This window comes from Typopeltis vanoorti, chromosome 4 (genome assembly GCF_054136105.1).
Source record: "Typopeltis vanoorti isolate ZY-2024b chromosome 4, IOZ_Tvanoo_1.0, whole genome shotgun sequence".
NCBI lineage: Eukaryota > Metazoa > Arthropoda > Arachnida > Uropygi > Thelyphonidae > Typopeltis > Typopeltis vanoorti.
This window is the reverse complement of record NC_143552.1, coordinates 83,506,591-83,524,391: the sequence shown is the minus strand read 5'-3', so window position 1 is coordinate 83,524,391 and position 17,801 is coordinate 83,506,591. Positions and strand designations below refer to the sequence as shown.

At 36.3% G+C, this 17,801-nt stretch overlaps 1 protein-coding gene across 3 annotated transcripts in view; it reads right to left on the bottom strand.

Annotated features, from left to right (window-relative positions):
* Positions 1–263: 263 nt before the first annotated feature.
* Positions 264–17,801, bottom strand: part of fwd (phosphatidylinositol 4-kinase beta fwd) — a 211,426-nt gene continuing 193,888 nt past the window's right edge. For all 3 annotated transcript variants that reach the window (XM_090391308.1, XM_090391306.1, XM_090391309.1), the window contains exon 14: positions 264–2,244. In XM_090391308.1, the coding sequence (XP_090247434.1) occupies positions 1,939–2,244 (306 nt within the window). In that variant the 3' untranslated portion in view covers positions 264–1,938. The remainder of the gene's footprint in view (positions 2,245–17,801) is intronic.

Genomic DNA, 17,801 nt, shown 5'->3' with positions numbered 1-17,801 from the left:
AATTAAATTTCAAAATGTCTGTATACTAAAAATATAAAAGTTTATCATAAAAAATATGTGTATATATATTTTTTTTTTCTTCAAAATTTTTAACAGTATATATACTGTTAAAAAGATGTTCACTGTGTATCTTACAATAAAATGTGAAACAAGGTTTACATTCATTAAAGAATTAAAATAATTTAAAGTGAATTTTGTCTTGCAATTTTAAATGAAGGCAAAAATACTATATTTTAAAAAATCTACTTTCAGAGGATTTTAAAAACATTTGAAGAAATTTATTCAGTTTTAAGACAATATGTTGTAGTTATTACTAGCAGCACAAATGTGAAAATATAAGCAAGTGAATGCTTACATATGTAAGCTGATTATTTTAATGTTAAAATGTTTTTTTCTCTTAAAGTACATTCTGTAATTTTATTCTACACACAAATTGCATATTTTAAATATTTCACAAAACACAAACAAATGAAGACCTGTTCCCTGTCATCTTTCTACACAAAAATTCAAGCATCTGGAAATGCAAACAATGATCTGTCAGGTGTAAATATATATACATTTTATAGACAAGAAGATTAAATCTTAAACTATGATCAACACCCAGTGCAACACAGACTGATAAAATTTCTGAAATTTTACAAAACATGTAATGAACATTTTTGGAAGGAAGAGCACAGTTTAAATGATACAGAGGTCAATGTTTCCTTATGATTTCTTGTATTTATTTATTTTTTGATTATAAAGATATATTTTTTATAGATGAATGGCAATGAAATATAACACTTGGATGGTTAATGAACTCTTGCAGTTACTTGAAAACATGATTTTTCCTAATGTATGTTCATTGTTTATCACATTCTGAACTTTTCTCTTCTTTGTTTTCCCACATTAGGAAAAGTGATCAAATTAAACTATATGAGCCATTGTAACAGAAATACAAAATACATCTTTTACAGCACAAACAGTAAAAAATCAAGTGTTTAGTCTTCAAGTTCACTATTTCTCAATAAGTGTATGTATGTATATGTGTGTGTATATATATATATATATATATATATATATATACAGGCACACACATACACAGAGAGAAAAAGAGAGAAATATATACACACACATACATATGAAGGAAATCAAAATGTTACACAGAAATCTGGGCTGGCACACTACTAACTGGACTTTGAAGAAATAATCTTTTACTTTCCAAATTTCTTCTCTATCTTGTGGCTGCTTTTGTTTTATTTCTTATTTTATAAAGTCATTTTGGGCAGGTTCCTTTGGTTTCTGTACATAGACATTAATACCTATATACAAAAGTATCATATTGAAATTAGATCACTGTCCTGTGAAATACTTTGGTCCATCATAATAACTAGTCTTTATGGACTAACCTTGCCATTATCTGTATATTGCAATTCCAAACCTTCATAAAAAGATTGTCAATTATAATATTTATTATGAAAATGGACGACTTGAGATGGAAGGGGAAAAATTAGCAGGACAGATATCAAGAGTTCGTTCCTATAATACAACACTTCATGGCCAGTCCACCTAGTTAAAATACAGACAAATATTGATTTTTCTCAGAAAAAGTCTTTATTCTTGGATGAACTTTGTGTTGCATTTCCATCAATTCTGGTTAAGAATATAGCATGCAGCATATATCCCAAACCTCCACTTTGAACTAGAAGATAATGTAAAATAACTGTCACATAAAAATTAGATAATATTAATAGGTTCATATTTTCTAATCTGTCAAAGGCATTTTTAAGCATATTCACACATACTTCAGTATACAGATAGCTTGATAATATTTATTCTTTTATGTAGAGGGTAACCAGATTTTCCACTATACAATCAGCAAATACTATAACAGCTGATTCTTCAAGGCCTCACAAAATTCAGTACTTTAGAAATCAAAGTATCATTCAAAAATGAAAATCACAGTATGCCATTAGTTAAATACTGGAATCCATCATAGAGTTTAGTGGTGAGTGAATGCATACTAGATTCTACCATACTATCTACCAACAGCTGCAGTTGTTCTTCTGTAAGTCCTAAGTGAAAACGCTCCCGAAGTGCCCGTAGTGCACTAGCTCCATTCTTAAAGCAAGGTAATTGAGTACTGGCTTGCATAATCTCGACTAGTGTAAGGATTCTATCCTGATGTTTGCGAGCAGCAATTAGACCTTGAAGCATAAGAATCTTGAAATATTCAAACATATCACTGCCTAATCCTCCCATTACCTGTAATAAAAATAAATTATCACCATACAAAACTTAGTATAAACTTATTACTTTTATTACTATTACTGTTTTAAAACCAAAAGATTCAAATGAAATGTAACAAATAAATACAGGTAGTCCTCGACTTACGACAGCCAAAAATTATCATTAAAAATTCTCTAATTTAACTTTGCCGCCAGCATATATATACATATATCACATTACTTTTGTATACGCATTGCCATTAGTCTACAAGCAAAGCCTATCACCAATTTCTAACTTATCACAGCCTTTGACATGTTAGTTGCTAATCAGCAGTCGAAGTGTTCATTTCTCTCATTGCAATTTTTTTATCTTGCCGTAACCCTATCATGTCCAGTAAGAGAAGTATGCTACTGATGAAAATTCCAACACAAAAAAGGAGAGGAAAGCTTTAAGTTTAGATGTTAAAAATGAGGTCATTAAAGCATATGACAAAGAAAAGAAAGTCGGTGAAATAGCACGAGAAGAAAAACTATTGCATTCAACTGTTTCAACAATTATAAAAGATAAATCAAGAATAATGGAGGCAGCTAAAGGGGCAGTTAATATGAAATGTACAATTTTGACGAAAAAAAGAGAAGGACCAATTCATGAAATGGAGAAGCTTTTAATGATATGGAGACATAATCAACAAGAGTATAAATACAGCGACCATACATTTAACTAGTAAAGGTTGGTTTTATTGATTCAAAAGCTGATTTAACTTATATAACATACTAATAACAGCAGAAGCTGCTAGTCCCAATTTTGAAACTGCTGAAATTTTCAAAAAAAATCTGAAAGAGATGATAAAAGATGAAGGCTATTTGCTAGAGCAGATTTTTAACTGGATGAAACTGGACTGTTCTGGAAAAGAATGTCAGAAAGAACTTATATTCACAGAGAGAAGCTACATTGGCACCTGGTTTTAAGGTATTTAAAGATAGGATTATGCTTCTTCTTGGAGAAAATGCTGCTGGTTTTAATTAAAACCATTTCTTGTTTACCATTCACAAAACCCCAGAGCTTTGAAAAACATTGACAAGTATAAGTTGGGGGTTTCCTACAGGAATAATCCTAAGGCAGGCTTGGATGACAATTGACGTGCTTACTGTCTTGAAAAAAACATTCCTTTTAAAATTCTATTGCTGCTTGACAATGCTCCAGGACATCCTCTTCACATCAGCGATTTGAATGAAAATATAAATGCGATGTATCTACCACCCAATACAACAGCTGTGATTCAACCTATGGATCAAGGTTCGATCGCTACATTCAAGACATTCTCTGAAAACTACATTTTCTCAAGCAATAACAGCAATGGACAACGATGCTATAACATTATGTGATTTTTGGAAAAATTACAATATTAACCAATGTATCCAAAACATTGGAACTTCATGGAAGGAAGTATCGAAACAATGTATGCGAGGAATATGGAAGGAGTTACTACTGCAGGAGACACTCGAAGAGTACAATGAGCATAGTATGTTGGAACAAATTGGTGAAGAAATTGTTGAAATTGCAAGAAAACTGGATCTAGAAATCAATATTACTGATATAGAAGAATTAGCAGATCATGAAGATGGTGAACTGATCAAGACTTGATTTTCCAAAACAAAAGAGTTGTCGAAATGAGGAAGATGAAGAGAAATCGTTAAAAAAATTTACTGCAAAAGGATTAGCTGAAATATTTTCTAAACTAAATCAAGGACTTCAGCTACTCGGAAATATGGATCAAGATACTGATTGCTTTGCCAAAGTCAAAGAGCAAATTTGAGAAGCAGTCAAATGTTATCGTGAAATATATGAAGGAAAAAACCCAACAGACAACATTAACCAATTTTCTGATTTAAAAAAAAAAAAAAAAGCTACTCCCGATCATGAGAAATAACCATATCATCCAAATGAGTGACAGTTACCTGTTTAATTAAAGACACCATTAATAAGTTTTTTTATTTATGTTTACTAATATTTAAACGAATTTCAAATTAAAGCAAGTGCACCATGTTTGATATGTCTTTATGTATTTTATTCTTAAATTTTTCTTTCTTAATTTTGTATTTATATGTATGTGTGCTAATAAATAATTTATAAATGTTTATGTAAGTTTATACATTTTTAACCATTTTAAGTTAAATAGAAACCTAATTTATGAAAATATTATAACAGAAATCAAACAAATCAAGAATTAAAAAAAGTCCTCAACTTTGTCAGAATTGACTTATGGAGATGTTGGAATGGAACCCTGTCATAAGTCGAGGTTTACCTGTATAATAAACACTATATTTTCATATTTAAAACATTAGGAAGCTATTCATCTGATCATATTTAAAGAAGAAGGCCGGAGGAAAATGTCAGAGTGGAAAGGGGGAGGAGAGAGGGAGAGAGTCTGAACTAATGTTTTTAATAAATATTTAGAGGCCAAATGCACTCATTAAAATAAAGCGCTTTAACAAGTGGAAGAAAAAGAGAGAGAAAAATCTTTTTGATTCATGATATTTCTTTTCTTCACATTCACCAAAAGTTGTAATCCAATACTATGGTGGACTAAAGGCTATTTATTTTTTTACAATAATATGTTAAGAGAAGGGTGAACAATGATAAGAATCTACTGATTTGAAGAGAATTTTTTACAGCTTCAGAAGGAAAAAAATTTATGCAATTACAGATAAGGCTGACATACCTGCAGAAGAAAATATTTGAGTGCAGTATGGCAGTACACAAAAGTAAATTGTAAATCTTCACTAGTTATATGAAATCGGTTTACATTAGATTCAACTTCTTCTTCTGCAGCTTCTCCCACTTAAGTGGGGTCACTGTTTATTATGAGTCTCCTCCACACCTTCCTGTCTTGGGCTGTCACCACATCCAAGTTGTTCATCTTCAAGTCCTCTTCTACCAGCTCCCTCCATCTCTTCTTTGGCCGCCCACGCTTCCGCCTTCCTTGCACATCCATCTGCATGACCCTTCTTCCCACATATTCGTCCTCCCTCCTCATCACATGACCAAACCATCTCAACCTTGCCTCCTGTATCTTCGCTCCTAAGTTCGTAACTTTCACTGTTCCCCTGACATAGTCATTTCTCAGATGATCCTTTCTGGTCACACCGCACATCCACCTAAGCATTCTCATCTCTGCTACTTCCATCCTGCTAATGTTATTTTTACATTAGATTCAACACTAACTCAAAATCTTTTTAATGTATTTAAGCTTATTTCTTTTAACAATGACCGGTAAATGGAAATTACTAGTTATTCTGCAGACATATAGCAGCAATCATGGTATTTGTGAGAACAGGTCTTTTATTTATAAATCAAGAAAATTTGGGACTACCTACTCAGAATTTGAAGGTATTTTAATGAAACCTGAACTGGGAGGTGCAATAGCAAGGGGCAATGCCCCATGGCATCAAACCTAACAAGTACGCTTTGGCACACACAAATCATCCTTTGATTGATTAAAAAAAAAAAAGAAGCAAATACTGTATTTACTGAAAATGCTATTGACCCTTGTGCTTTAGAGTACTCGAGGGCCATGGGGTCTCTTCATTTCTGGCCTTACAACTATGTCCTCTCTATAAACCTTACTATATTTCTTCTATAATCTACCCTTTCCCCTTCAATATACCCTATTCCTCCTATGGGTTTAAATTCGGAAGGCGAGTTCAGAAGCCTTAAGGTAGCAGCCCTACCATTGAACTATTCCATCGTCAGGCTAGTCCCCTGACATGGAGAACATAACCATACTTGTAAGCTGACAGAAAAAGATAATCGGATTGAATCTATGGGAAACGACCCTGGAATGGAAAAGGGAAAACGAAACTGGAAACGACAAAATATAATACACATAGCAAACTAGAATGTAAGAAGAATAGCATATAAAGAAATAGAATTAGACCAGTTATTAAATGAAGAAACTTTAAAATAGCAGTAATCGCTGAAACAAAAAAGAAATTAAAAGGAACTATGAGAACTGAAAACTTTAATGTGATATACAGTGGAGTCGACAGAGACCAAAGAGCACAAGCAGGAGTCATGATTTGGATTCATAACTCCCTTTCAAAACAGTTAAAACATTATAAATTATGGAATGAAAGAATAATAGAAGCTAGAATAAAAATAGATACAGGCTATTTAACAATAATTGGTTTATATGCCCCAGAAGAAGAGAACAGGATAATATTGATTTTTATAGTCAGCTACAAAACATATATAATAAAATAAATAAAAATGATTACATAATTTTAGCAGGAGACTTAAATGCAAGAATTGGAAACACAAAAATTAATAATAATATAGGAATACATGGAGAACACACTCTAAACAGAAATGGTAAAAAATTGATTGACTTTGTAGTTTATAATAACCTAAAAATAATGAATTCCTTCTATAAACATAAAGACATACATAAATATACTTGGGCAGCAAGAGGATGGAAATCAATATTAGATTACTTCATATTAAATGAAAAGACATCAAAATTTTCACTAGATGTTAGAGTTCACAGAGGATATGAAATAAGCAGTGACCACTTCCTTGTTAAAATAAAATTAAGATTAACACCTAAATGGCTACAAATAACAAGAACAGAAAGAAAAATTGAAACATTTGTTTATAAAACTAGACTATTGAATGACACAAATGTACAATGGCTATATGAACAAAGAATTAACCAGTATCTAGATAAAATAAAACAAAATGAAGAAATAGAAATAGAATGGCTTAATATAAAAACGATACTAAATGCAGCAGCAAATGAAAGCTTAGGAAAGACCAAAAAATTCAATAAAAGAAAAAAACTGAAGATGTGGGATGATACAATCAAAGAAATAATCAAAAAGAAAAAAGAAGCCTATCACAAATGGTTAAGCAGTAAAAGATTAGAAGATGAAATAGAATATGAAAGAATAAGAGCCATAGCTAAAAGAGAAGTCAGAAAAAGACAGAGAATCATGGAATAAATTTGTTTCTAATTTAGAACATTATTTATATAAAACAAGACCCAATGTATATAAGATTTTGAAACACCTAAATGCAGATACCAAAGAAAACAAAATTAAACACTGAATTGAAATTAGAAGAATTTCTAAATTACTACACAGAACTGTGGACAGACAAATATTTTAAAAAAGACAACTGTCAAAACAATTAATGAAAATGAAAAGGAAATAACTGAAGAAGAATTAGAAATCAGCCTGAAAGAAACAAGAAACGGAAAATCACCTGGAGAGGATAAGCTAGGTTCAGAACTATATAAATACGCAGGAACAAGATTCAAAGGAAGACTCTTATTATTTTTAAATAAAATTTACTCAACTGGTATCCCCCCAATAGAATGGAAAAAAGCAATTGTGATTCCTATCTTTAAGAAAGGTAATAGAGATGACCCTAAAAACTATAAAGGTATCAGTATACTAAATTCATGTTACAAAATATACAGCAGAATCTTAAATAACAAACTAATGAAATATTCCGAAATCTTTATTCTAGAGGTACAAAATGGATTTAGAAAAGGACGATCATGTATAGACCCAGCCTTCTGCCTAAAATTAATAATAGAGAAAAGAAGAGAATATAATTTAGAAACACATATTGCATTTATTGACTTTGAAAAAGCATTTGACAAAGTTAAAAGAAACATATTATTTAACATATTAAAAGAAAGACAAATACCAAATAATATCCTAAAAGCTGTCACAAGTATATATGAAAATAATCAAATACAAATAAGATTAAATCATGAGCTATCATATACAAGAGAGATAAACCAAGGGGCCCGACAGGGATGTCCCCTCTCAGCAACTCTTTAACTCTTTTTAATATCTACTTAAATGAAATAATAATAAAATGGAGTAAAAATTTACATCAAGGAATTAAACTTTCACCTACAGTTAACTTAAACACTCTCCTCTTTGCAGACGACCAAATAATAATTACAAATTCTGAAGATAACTTACATAAAGCTATTTTAAATCTAAATGAGATATCCAAAGATTATGGTATGATAATATCAACGGAAAAATCAAAAACTATGGCCTTTAGAGGACAAGATCCAGCAAGAACTAAAATAGTATTAGATAACAAGATCTTAGAATAGGTGAATTCATTTAACTACCTAGGATGTATGATCACTTATGAAAATGAAAAAGATATAAACATAAAAATTGCAAAATATTTAAAAATAACAGGAGTAATTAACTCTATATTTAAACCAAACCTAGTTCAAAAACAAACCAGGCTAAAAGTATACAATACATCAGCCCTACCGGTCTTAATGTATGGAAGCGAAATCTGGACAATAAAACAAAAAGACAAACAAAGATTAACAACAGCAGAAATGAAGTTTATGAGAAAAACTGCAAAGTATACCCTATTTGATCACAAAAGAAACGAAGATATTATGAAAGAATTAAACCAAGAACCAGTAATTGAAAAAATTAAAAAATATAAACATAGATGGATGGAACACGTTCAAAGAATGAAAACAGAAAGATTACCAAAACAAGCCTTAAAGTACAAGCCATTAGGAAAAAGAAAACCAGGACGTCCTCTTAAACGATTCAATGATGACTTCTAAGGCCGGAACAGGCCATACTAGGCCTAAATCCTTGATACGTATGATGATGATGATGATGATGATGCTATTAAAATTGAACTTTTAGCCTTGGTCTATTGCTGTGATGACAGCAACAGAAAGAATATCATCCATGATTTTTCATCAATCTGCAAATCCTCCATCCAACAGCAACTAAATGAATGCTCATATTTGTAAATTTAGAGATACAAAAATACACATGTTGAACAGATTATTTTATTAATTACTAATAAAATAAAACTTGACATTTCGACCCCTGTATCGAGGTCATCACCGGAAGAATACAAGTATATAAGGAACCAAGCTACATGCCCTGTAACCGGTAAACTAAATCTACGTAGTAAATTAGTCCTTTTCCCTAGCCTGACCTCTAGTGATAAAAAAAAAATAATAAAATAAAAATAAATAAAAAAAAATTATATAAAAAAAAAAATAATAATAAAATAAAATACATAAATAAATATAACTAGAATAAACCGCTAAAGTGCTCACATAATAATATTCTTCTGGATAGTTCTGATTGTTCTAATATGATTTCTTTCAGTTGCTGTTGAATGTTACAAATACTTCACCAGGTTGTCTTCTTGTAGTGGGATTTTTCAATGGCTAGTTTAGGTTGTTATACAGGTTGTAGATGGATCCTCCACATTTTTGAAATGGTTAGGCCATCATTTTTATTGAGATTTGGGTTGTGTTTGAGCATTTCACATGACTCTTTAATTTTCTCTCAAACCAGGTTTTGGTGTGGTGTAGGGACTTGGTATTTTTCCAATCAATTCTGTGGTATGTTTGGAGTGCATGGTCAGAAAGGCCGGTTTTTCCAAAATGGAGGTATTTAATGTATTTCGTTTATGTTCGTCTTGTCTGATTGGGATAGTTTGCCCTGTTTCCCCTATGTATGGTATGTTACATGTGCATTGTATTTTGTATACCCCTGGGTGGATAGGTGTGGAAGAGGATCTTTAGAAGAACTGAGTAGGTGTCTTATTTATTTGGAGGTTTAAAGGTGGTTTTAATGTTGTTTTTGCATAGTATTCTGTCTATTTTTTCAGAAATGCCCCTAACATAAGGAATGGCAATAGCATTCTTGAAATCTTTTTTGTTCTTACTGGTATCTTTATGGAGGATCTTGTGAATAGATTTTTTACTGTATCCATTTTTGATAAATGTTTGGTTGATGATCTTGTATTCCTGGTTTAGAGCCTGTTCATTAGAACAAATAGTTAGGACTCTGTGTTTAAGGGTGCTTATGACACCTAGTTTTTGTTTTGGGTGGTGGTAAGAATTTTTGTGCATGTATTGGCCTGTGTGTGTAGGTTTGCGATAAAACGTAACCGTAAACCCCACAAAACGTAATAAAAAAGAAAACAACTGAATTAATCAAATCCGTCCACACGTGGCCCGAAGAAACAACAGAAAAATTAATACCTCATTATGCCCGTGCGCCCAGAATTTATGGCCTGCCAAAAATACGCAAACCAGGCACACCTCTACGTCTGATTGTTGAAGGAATTGACAGCCCAAATTATCACCTAGCCAAAAAATTGGCTGCCACACTCAAGGAATTGGTAGGTCAATCCCCTTCCTACATAAAAAATACACAACATTTCATTAATAAAATGAAAAACATTACACTCAATGACCAAGATTTATTAGTCAGCTTTGACATAACTTCCCTTTTCACCAATCTCCCAATCAATGACATGATCTTGCTCCTACAGAACATATTTCCACACGACATCACGGCCCTCTTTGCCCACATATTCCGCTCCGGATATTTCGTGTGGCAAAACAATTTTTACCTTCAAAAAGAAGGTACAGCCATGCCCCCCCCCCCCCAATAACTAACTTTTATATGGAAGACTTTGAGCAACGTGCTCTTGAGACAGCAGGTCTAAAGCCCAAAATTTAGCTCAGATACGTCGACGATATTTTCGCCATTTGGCCCCACGGCTGTGAAGCTCTAAATACATTTCTTAGCCACCTAAACAAACGACACAAACATATCCAATTCACCATTGATATGGAAAAAAACAACTCTCTTCCTTTCCTAGACACACTTGTCACACGTCTTCCTTCTGGCTGTCTCTCCTCCTCAGTTTACCGCAAAACTACAGGCCAATGCATACACAAAACACACAGGCCAATACATAAACAAAAATTCTTACCACCACCCAACACAAAAACTAGGTGTCATACGCACCCTTAAACACAGAGCCCTAACTATTTGTTCTAAAGAACAGGCTCTAAACCAGGAATACAAGATCATCAACCAAACATTTATCAAAAATGGATACAGTAAAAAAACTATTCACAAGATCCTCCATAAAGATACCAGTAAGAACAAAAAAGATTTCAAGAATGCTATTGCCATTCCTTATGTTAGAGGCATTTCTGAAAAAATAGACAGAACACTACGCAAATACAACATTAAAACCACCTTTAAATCCCCAAATAAGTAAAGACACCTACTCAGTTCTTCTAAAGATCCTCTTCCACACCTAGCCCACCCAGGGGTTAAACAAAATACAATGCACATGTAACATACCATACATAGGGGAAACAGGGCAAACTATCCCAATCAGACAAGACGAACACAAACGAAATACATTAAATACCTCCATTTTGGAAAAACCGGCCTTTCTGACCACGCACTCCAAACATACCACAGAATTGATTGGAAAAATACTAATTCCCTACACCACACCAAAACCTGTAATAAATTTAGTTTAATCCTTTATCCAAGTGTGAGCAAACAAAGTTTGCACCTGAAAGTATCTTCAGGACTGAGGTAAGGTGGTACACACCAGGGTGTGTGTGAGGTAAGGTGTGTACCACCTTACCTCAGTCCTGAAGATACTTTCAGGCGCAAACTTTGTTTGCTCACACTTGGATAAAAGGATTAAACTAAATTTATTATATTCTAACCAAGTGAAAAATAAACTTTCAACACCAAAATCTGGTTTGAGAGAAAATTTAAAGTCATGTGAAATGCTCAAACACAACCCAAATCTCAACAAAAATGATGGCCTAACCATTTCAAAAATGTGGAGGATCCATCTACAACCTATATAACAACCTAAACTAGCCATTGAAAAATCCCACTACAAGAAGACAACCTGGTGAAGTGTTTCTAACATTCAACAGCAACTGAAAGAAATCATATTATAACAATCAGAACTATCCAGAAGAATATTATTAAACGAGGACTTTAGCAGTTTATTGTAGTTGTATTTATTTATTTATTTATTTTATTATTATTTTTTTTTTTTTGGGGGGTGGGGGGGGGGGGGGGTGGGGGGGGGGGGGGGTGGGGGGGGGGGGGGGTGGGGGGGGGGGGGGGTGGGGGGGGGGGGGGGTGGGGGGGGGGGGGGGTGGGGGGGGGGGGGGGTGGGGGGGGGGGGGGGTGGGGGGGGGGGGGGGTGGGGGGGGGGGGGGGTGGGGGGGGGGGGGGGTGGGGGGGGGGGGGGGTGGGGGGGGGGGGGGGTGGGGGGGGGGGGGGGTGGGGGGGGGGGGGGGTGGGGGGGGGGGGGGGTGGGGGGGGGGGGGGGTGGGGGGGGGGGGGGGTGGGGGGGGGGGGGGGTGGGGGGGGGGGGGGGTGGGGGGGGGGGGGGGTGGGGGGGGGGGGGGGTGGGGGGGGGGGGGGGTGGGGGGGGGGGGGGGTGGGGGGGGGGGGGGGTGGGGGGGGGGGGGGGTGGGGGGGGGGGGGGGTGGGGGGGGGGGGGGGTGGGGGGGGGGGGGGGTGGGGGGGGGGGGGGGTGGGGGGGGGGGGATCTTTAAAACAGACTAGACGAAAAAATTCATGAGAAAAGACCCGGTTTGCAGAAGAAAAAAAATCTTTCATCAGGACAATATACGCCACAAAGGTGTTTTGGCAATGGGAAAATTAAGGGATCTGCACTATGAATTGTTTGAACATCCATCCTATTCCCCAGATTTGTCTCCGTCTGACTTCTGTCTCTTCCCAAAACAAAACTCTTCCTCGCTGGTCAGCATTTTTCTGCAAATCAAGAGGTGATTGCAGCTGTAGAAGGGTATTTTGCAGATCTTACCGAGAACCACTAAGACGGGATAATGGTGCTGAAGCATCACTGGAATAAATGTATTAGTCTTAAAGGAGATTATGTTGAAAAATAAAAATAATTTTTACTAAATACCTTAAGGAATTCACAATGTATACTGGAATATAAATTAAAATAAACTTTAATATATACTTCCAATATTTCGGCAATGTCACGTTGCCATTTTCATAGGAAGATAAGATTAGGACACGTGCGTGCAGGAACTAAAAACAACAAATGAGTTCGAATCGAAAAAACTACTGTTTTTCCTAAAGTCCTGATGGTGCCCCCTTGCAGGCTATATTAGGTATTCTTCGCCATTGGGCTGAAGTTTCTCAAGATATACGTCTCCTAAATTTGGGGCAGTCTCATGCATCCAAATTTGCTGAGGTTTGGCATGTTTCTTAGGGCTAAGGCCGATTCTATGAATAGTCTTTCAAATTTACACTTGCTTTGCTGCAGTGTATTACTGTGGCTTTCTTCCACCGTATTCTGTGGTGTGTATACAGAGCATGGGTCTGCAAGACTAGAGTGGCTGAACTAGTGAAACCAGATATAGTCCATAAAATTCTGATATTGGCTGTCCTTCCTGTTTGGCCAAAGTAGGACAGCTTACAGCTGCAAGGGACCTGGTATACACCAGGTAGGTCTTTAGTGGAGCGGATAAGGGATGCCAATTTTCTATATGGTCTGTAACAAGAGGTCAGGTCATGTTTATTCAGGATTTTGGTTTAGTGATTTAATTCAGTGGTTAGGGCATTGTCATTTGAACATATTAGTTTAGCCCTGTTGTATAGTGTCTTAATAACTCCATATTATTGTGAGGGGGAGGAGGATTGTTGGTGAAAGTACTTGCCTGTATGGGTGGGTTTTCTATAAACTGAGAAAACCAAGGTTTCATCAGGCTGGCGGGTGACTAGTGTGTCTAGGAAAGGGAGGCTGTTGTTTTCCTCTTTTTCCAGGGTGAACTTGATTCTGGGGTGTTGGTTGTTTAAGTGCGTTAAGAAGGAGAGGAGTGTATCAGAGCCATGTGGCCAAATAGCAAACATCATCATCAATGTAGCGAAGCCATATGGTAGGTTTTTGTTGGGCAGAGGTTAAGGCTTTCTTTTCAAAAGTCTCCATAAAGAAGTTGGCCAAGGGTGGGAAGAGTGGTGAACCCATGGCTGTATATAGGAAGTATATATTAAAGTTTATTTTAATTTATATTCCAGTATATGTTGCGAATTCCTTAAGTTATTTAGTAATCATGTGCAACCAACGTATAAACCTTTCTACGAGAATCACTATCATCCACAGAGATTCTATCGCACGCAAGTCCTGCCAATATGGTAAACTGAAGCTGAAGTTATCGAGACAACTGAATTGTTTGACCTTCCTAGAATGCTGCCGGGATAATCAGGTAATCCCAAATTGTAATTTAAGCACCGTTTCTTTTCACAGAAGGCTCTCCGAATTTATAACCGCACTAGCTTTGCTTTGATACAAGAACAAATTACAACCACACATTCTCCTAGCTGATGCAAACAAAGCTATTCGGGTGCTAGAGGAAGAGCTTTCCAACACGCTGAATCACGAACTTTTGTCAATTCTATATGACGTTTCATGCACTTCGGCAGATAAAGAATTTGAGAAAATACAGAGTCGACATATCAAGAAATTTGATAATTTAAAAAAAAACTCTACCTCCAAGCCAAAACTACCACTCAACACGGTAGTCAACCTTTCTTCCATTATTTTGAAGCCTGAAGCACTCAACGCTCTTGCACATGGCCACAATTTCACTATTGCTCCTAGAAAAATACCTGCCGAAGAAATTATGATCCAGATTGAACGCGATATCTGCCACCTTCCAAACCACATCACGAACAATATTAGACTGGATGTAGCCTGTGTTCTCACCAAAGCAAGACCACCAAAAATCAACATATGCAATAGTGAATATAAGGCTCTACAGGAAATTAAGGCAAAGAAATAGTAATTACCAAAGCAGATAAGGGGAATGCCACTGTGGTGCTCAACCATACTGACTACACAGGTAGGCTTAATGCTTTATTATTAGATCGGGCTACTTACCTCCCCATTGAATACAATCCCATCAACTCACAAATTAGAAAACTTCATAGGCTCCTTAAGGTCACTTCTTGCCTGTGGAAGTTAGTAACAAATTAAAACCTTTTAACTCTAGACCCCACTTCTAAAATATATGGGCTCCCAAAAATACATGAACAAAATGTGCCATTACGTCCCATAGTGGATGGCATTGATTTCCCCACGTACAAATTAGCCAACATTTAGCCAAACCACTCACACTATACTCTCAACACACCATCACACATAAAAAAAACTCAGCCCACTTCAAAACCAGTGTAGAAAACCTTACACTCCAACATACTTACATAATGGTCAGTTTTGACGTCTCCTCCTTATTCACAAATGTCCCACTGAAGGAAACCTTAGAGCTCATCCAAGCCAAATTTTCTCCCGATATCTCAGCCCTATTTCAGTTCACAATGAACTCAGACTATTTCGTTTGACAGGGAAAATTCTACAAACAAATAGAGGGGAGAGCCATGGGTTCACCACTCCCCACCCTTGGCCAATTTCTTTATGGAGACCTTTGAAGAAAAAGCCTTAGTCTTTGCCCCACAAAAACTAACCATACGGCTTTGCTATGTTGATGATGTATTCGCTATTTGGCCACATGGCTCTGATACACTCCTCTCCTTAACACACTTAAACAACCAACACCCCAGAATCAAGTTCACTCTGGAAAAAGAGTAAAACAACAGCCTCCCTTTCCTAGACACACTAGTCACCAGTCAGCATGATGGAACCTTGGTTTTCTTAGTTTATAGAAAACCCATCCATACAGGCATGTACATTCACCAACCCCCCCCCCCCCCCCCCCCCCCCCCCACACACACAACAATATAGAGTAGTGAAAACACTATACAACAGGGCTAAACTAATCTGTACAAACGACAAGGCCTTAAACACTGAACTAAATCGCATCTTCAACACTTTCTCAGCCAATGGCTATCCCCTCCCCCCCCCATGAAATCCCAAAAATATTGAAACCAACAAATCCCCCCTTCACTTCACAACAAGGATTAATCTTGGCCCGTGGAAGTTACTAACAAATTAAAACCTTTTAACTCTAGACCCTCCCCTCTAAAATATATGGGCTCCCAAAAATACATAAACAAAATGTGCTGCCATTACATCCCATAGTGGATGGCATTGATTTCACCATGTACAAATTAGCCAACATTTAAATCTCTCTAAATCCATCACCATTCCCTACATCCGAGGCACCTCAGAAAAAATTACCAAAATCTTAAAAAAACATGACGACCTCCTGTTACAGACCATACCGAAAATTGGCATCCCTTATCCGCTCCACTAAAGACCAACCACTTCCCCTAGACCTACCTGGTGTATACCAGGTCCCTTGCAGCTGTAAGCTGTCCTACTTTGGGCAGACAGGCAGGACAGCGAATATCAGAATTTCAAGGACTACCTCCAGTTTCACCAGTACAGCCACTCTGAATACACACCACAGAATACAGTGGAAGAAAGCCACAGTAATACACTGCAGCAAGTATAAATTTGAAAGACTATTCATAGAATAAGCTTCAGCCCTAAGAAACATGCCAAACCTCAAAAAATTTGGATGCATGAGACTGCCCCAAATTTGGGAGACATACATCTTGAGAAACTTCAGCCCAACGGCCAAGAATACCTAATATAGCCTGCTAGGGGGCACCACGAGGACTTTAGGAAAAACAGTAGTTTCCTCACTTCAACTTCATTTGTGTTTTTAGTGCCTGCTTGCACGTCTCAATCTTATGTTCCTATGAAGATGGCAACGCGACGTTGCCGAAATATAGGAAGTATATCATCATCAATCCACTGCTGGATGAAGGCCTTTTCAAGATTACTCCAACACTCTGTGGAAGTATAAATTAAAGTTTATTTTAATTTATATTCCAGTATACGTTGTGAATTCCTTAAGTTATTTAGTAATCATGTGCAACCAACGTATAAGCCTTTCTACGAGAATTAAAAATAATTTTGATATTATAAATTCGTTTTTTTTTCATTTTTAGGCCAAGAACTTTTCAAACCACCCCCCATAAATGTCTCACCACACTTACATATGGATGAACATAAGTGTCCAGGAGCATGTCGTATAAGTTGCAAGATTCATGGTTCCACTAGGAAGAACATATATGTCAGTGTATCCACCGAACAAAATACCTTTCCAAACCATCAAACTATCTACACCATAAGTGTCCACTCTACCAAGTCAGAGCACACCTGATATCACTTTACAAACTGGGACTAGTCTGTAAACAATACTGATTATATAATGCAACCTATTGTACAAAGTAGAGGCAGATACCAATGTTCCTGTAGCTGACACAAAGCAAGGTCATAGCTGATTAGGGGTAGCACTCCCATTTTGATGAGCAGATAATCAGAAATACTGGTAATCCACTGAGGTTGCAGTCCATGATCTTCCTTCACTGTATCTCTAGAACGCTATTTGTGACTGTTGGAATTGGTTCCACAGTCTGTGAACCACAGAATGACTCGCATGCACCTATCTGGCAACCTCCAGCTGGCCTCTAGTCTTACAATGGCTTGCCACCTGAATTCGTTAGTTGAATTACGTGCTGCATCCATATCCATGAATTTTGCTATCATAAAATGTCTCGTTCTTACTCCTGAGACAAAATGGAAAATCACTCCAAAACACCAGCTTTTATGCCATGGTTTTGTTAGATCCTGAATGGACGATTTTCATCATCATCATCATCATCAAATTCCTGCTATGTACCCTCAAGGGGTGTACAGGATATGACAGTACTACATGAAAAAATTACATCATT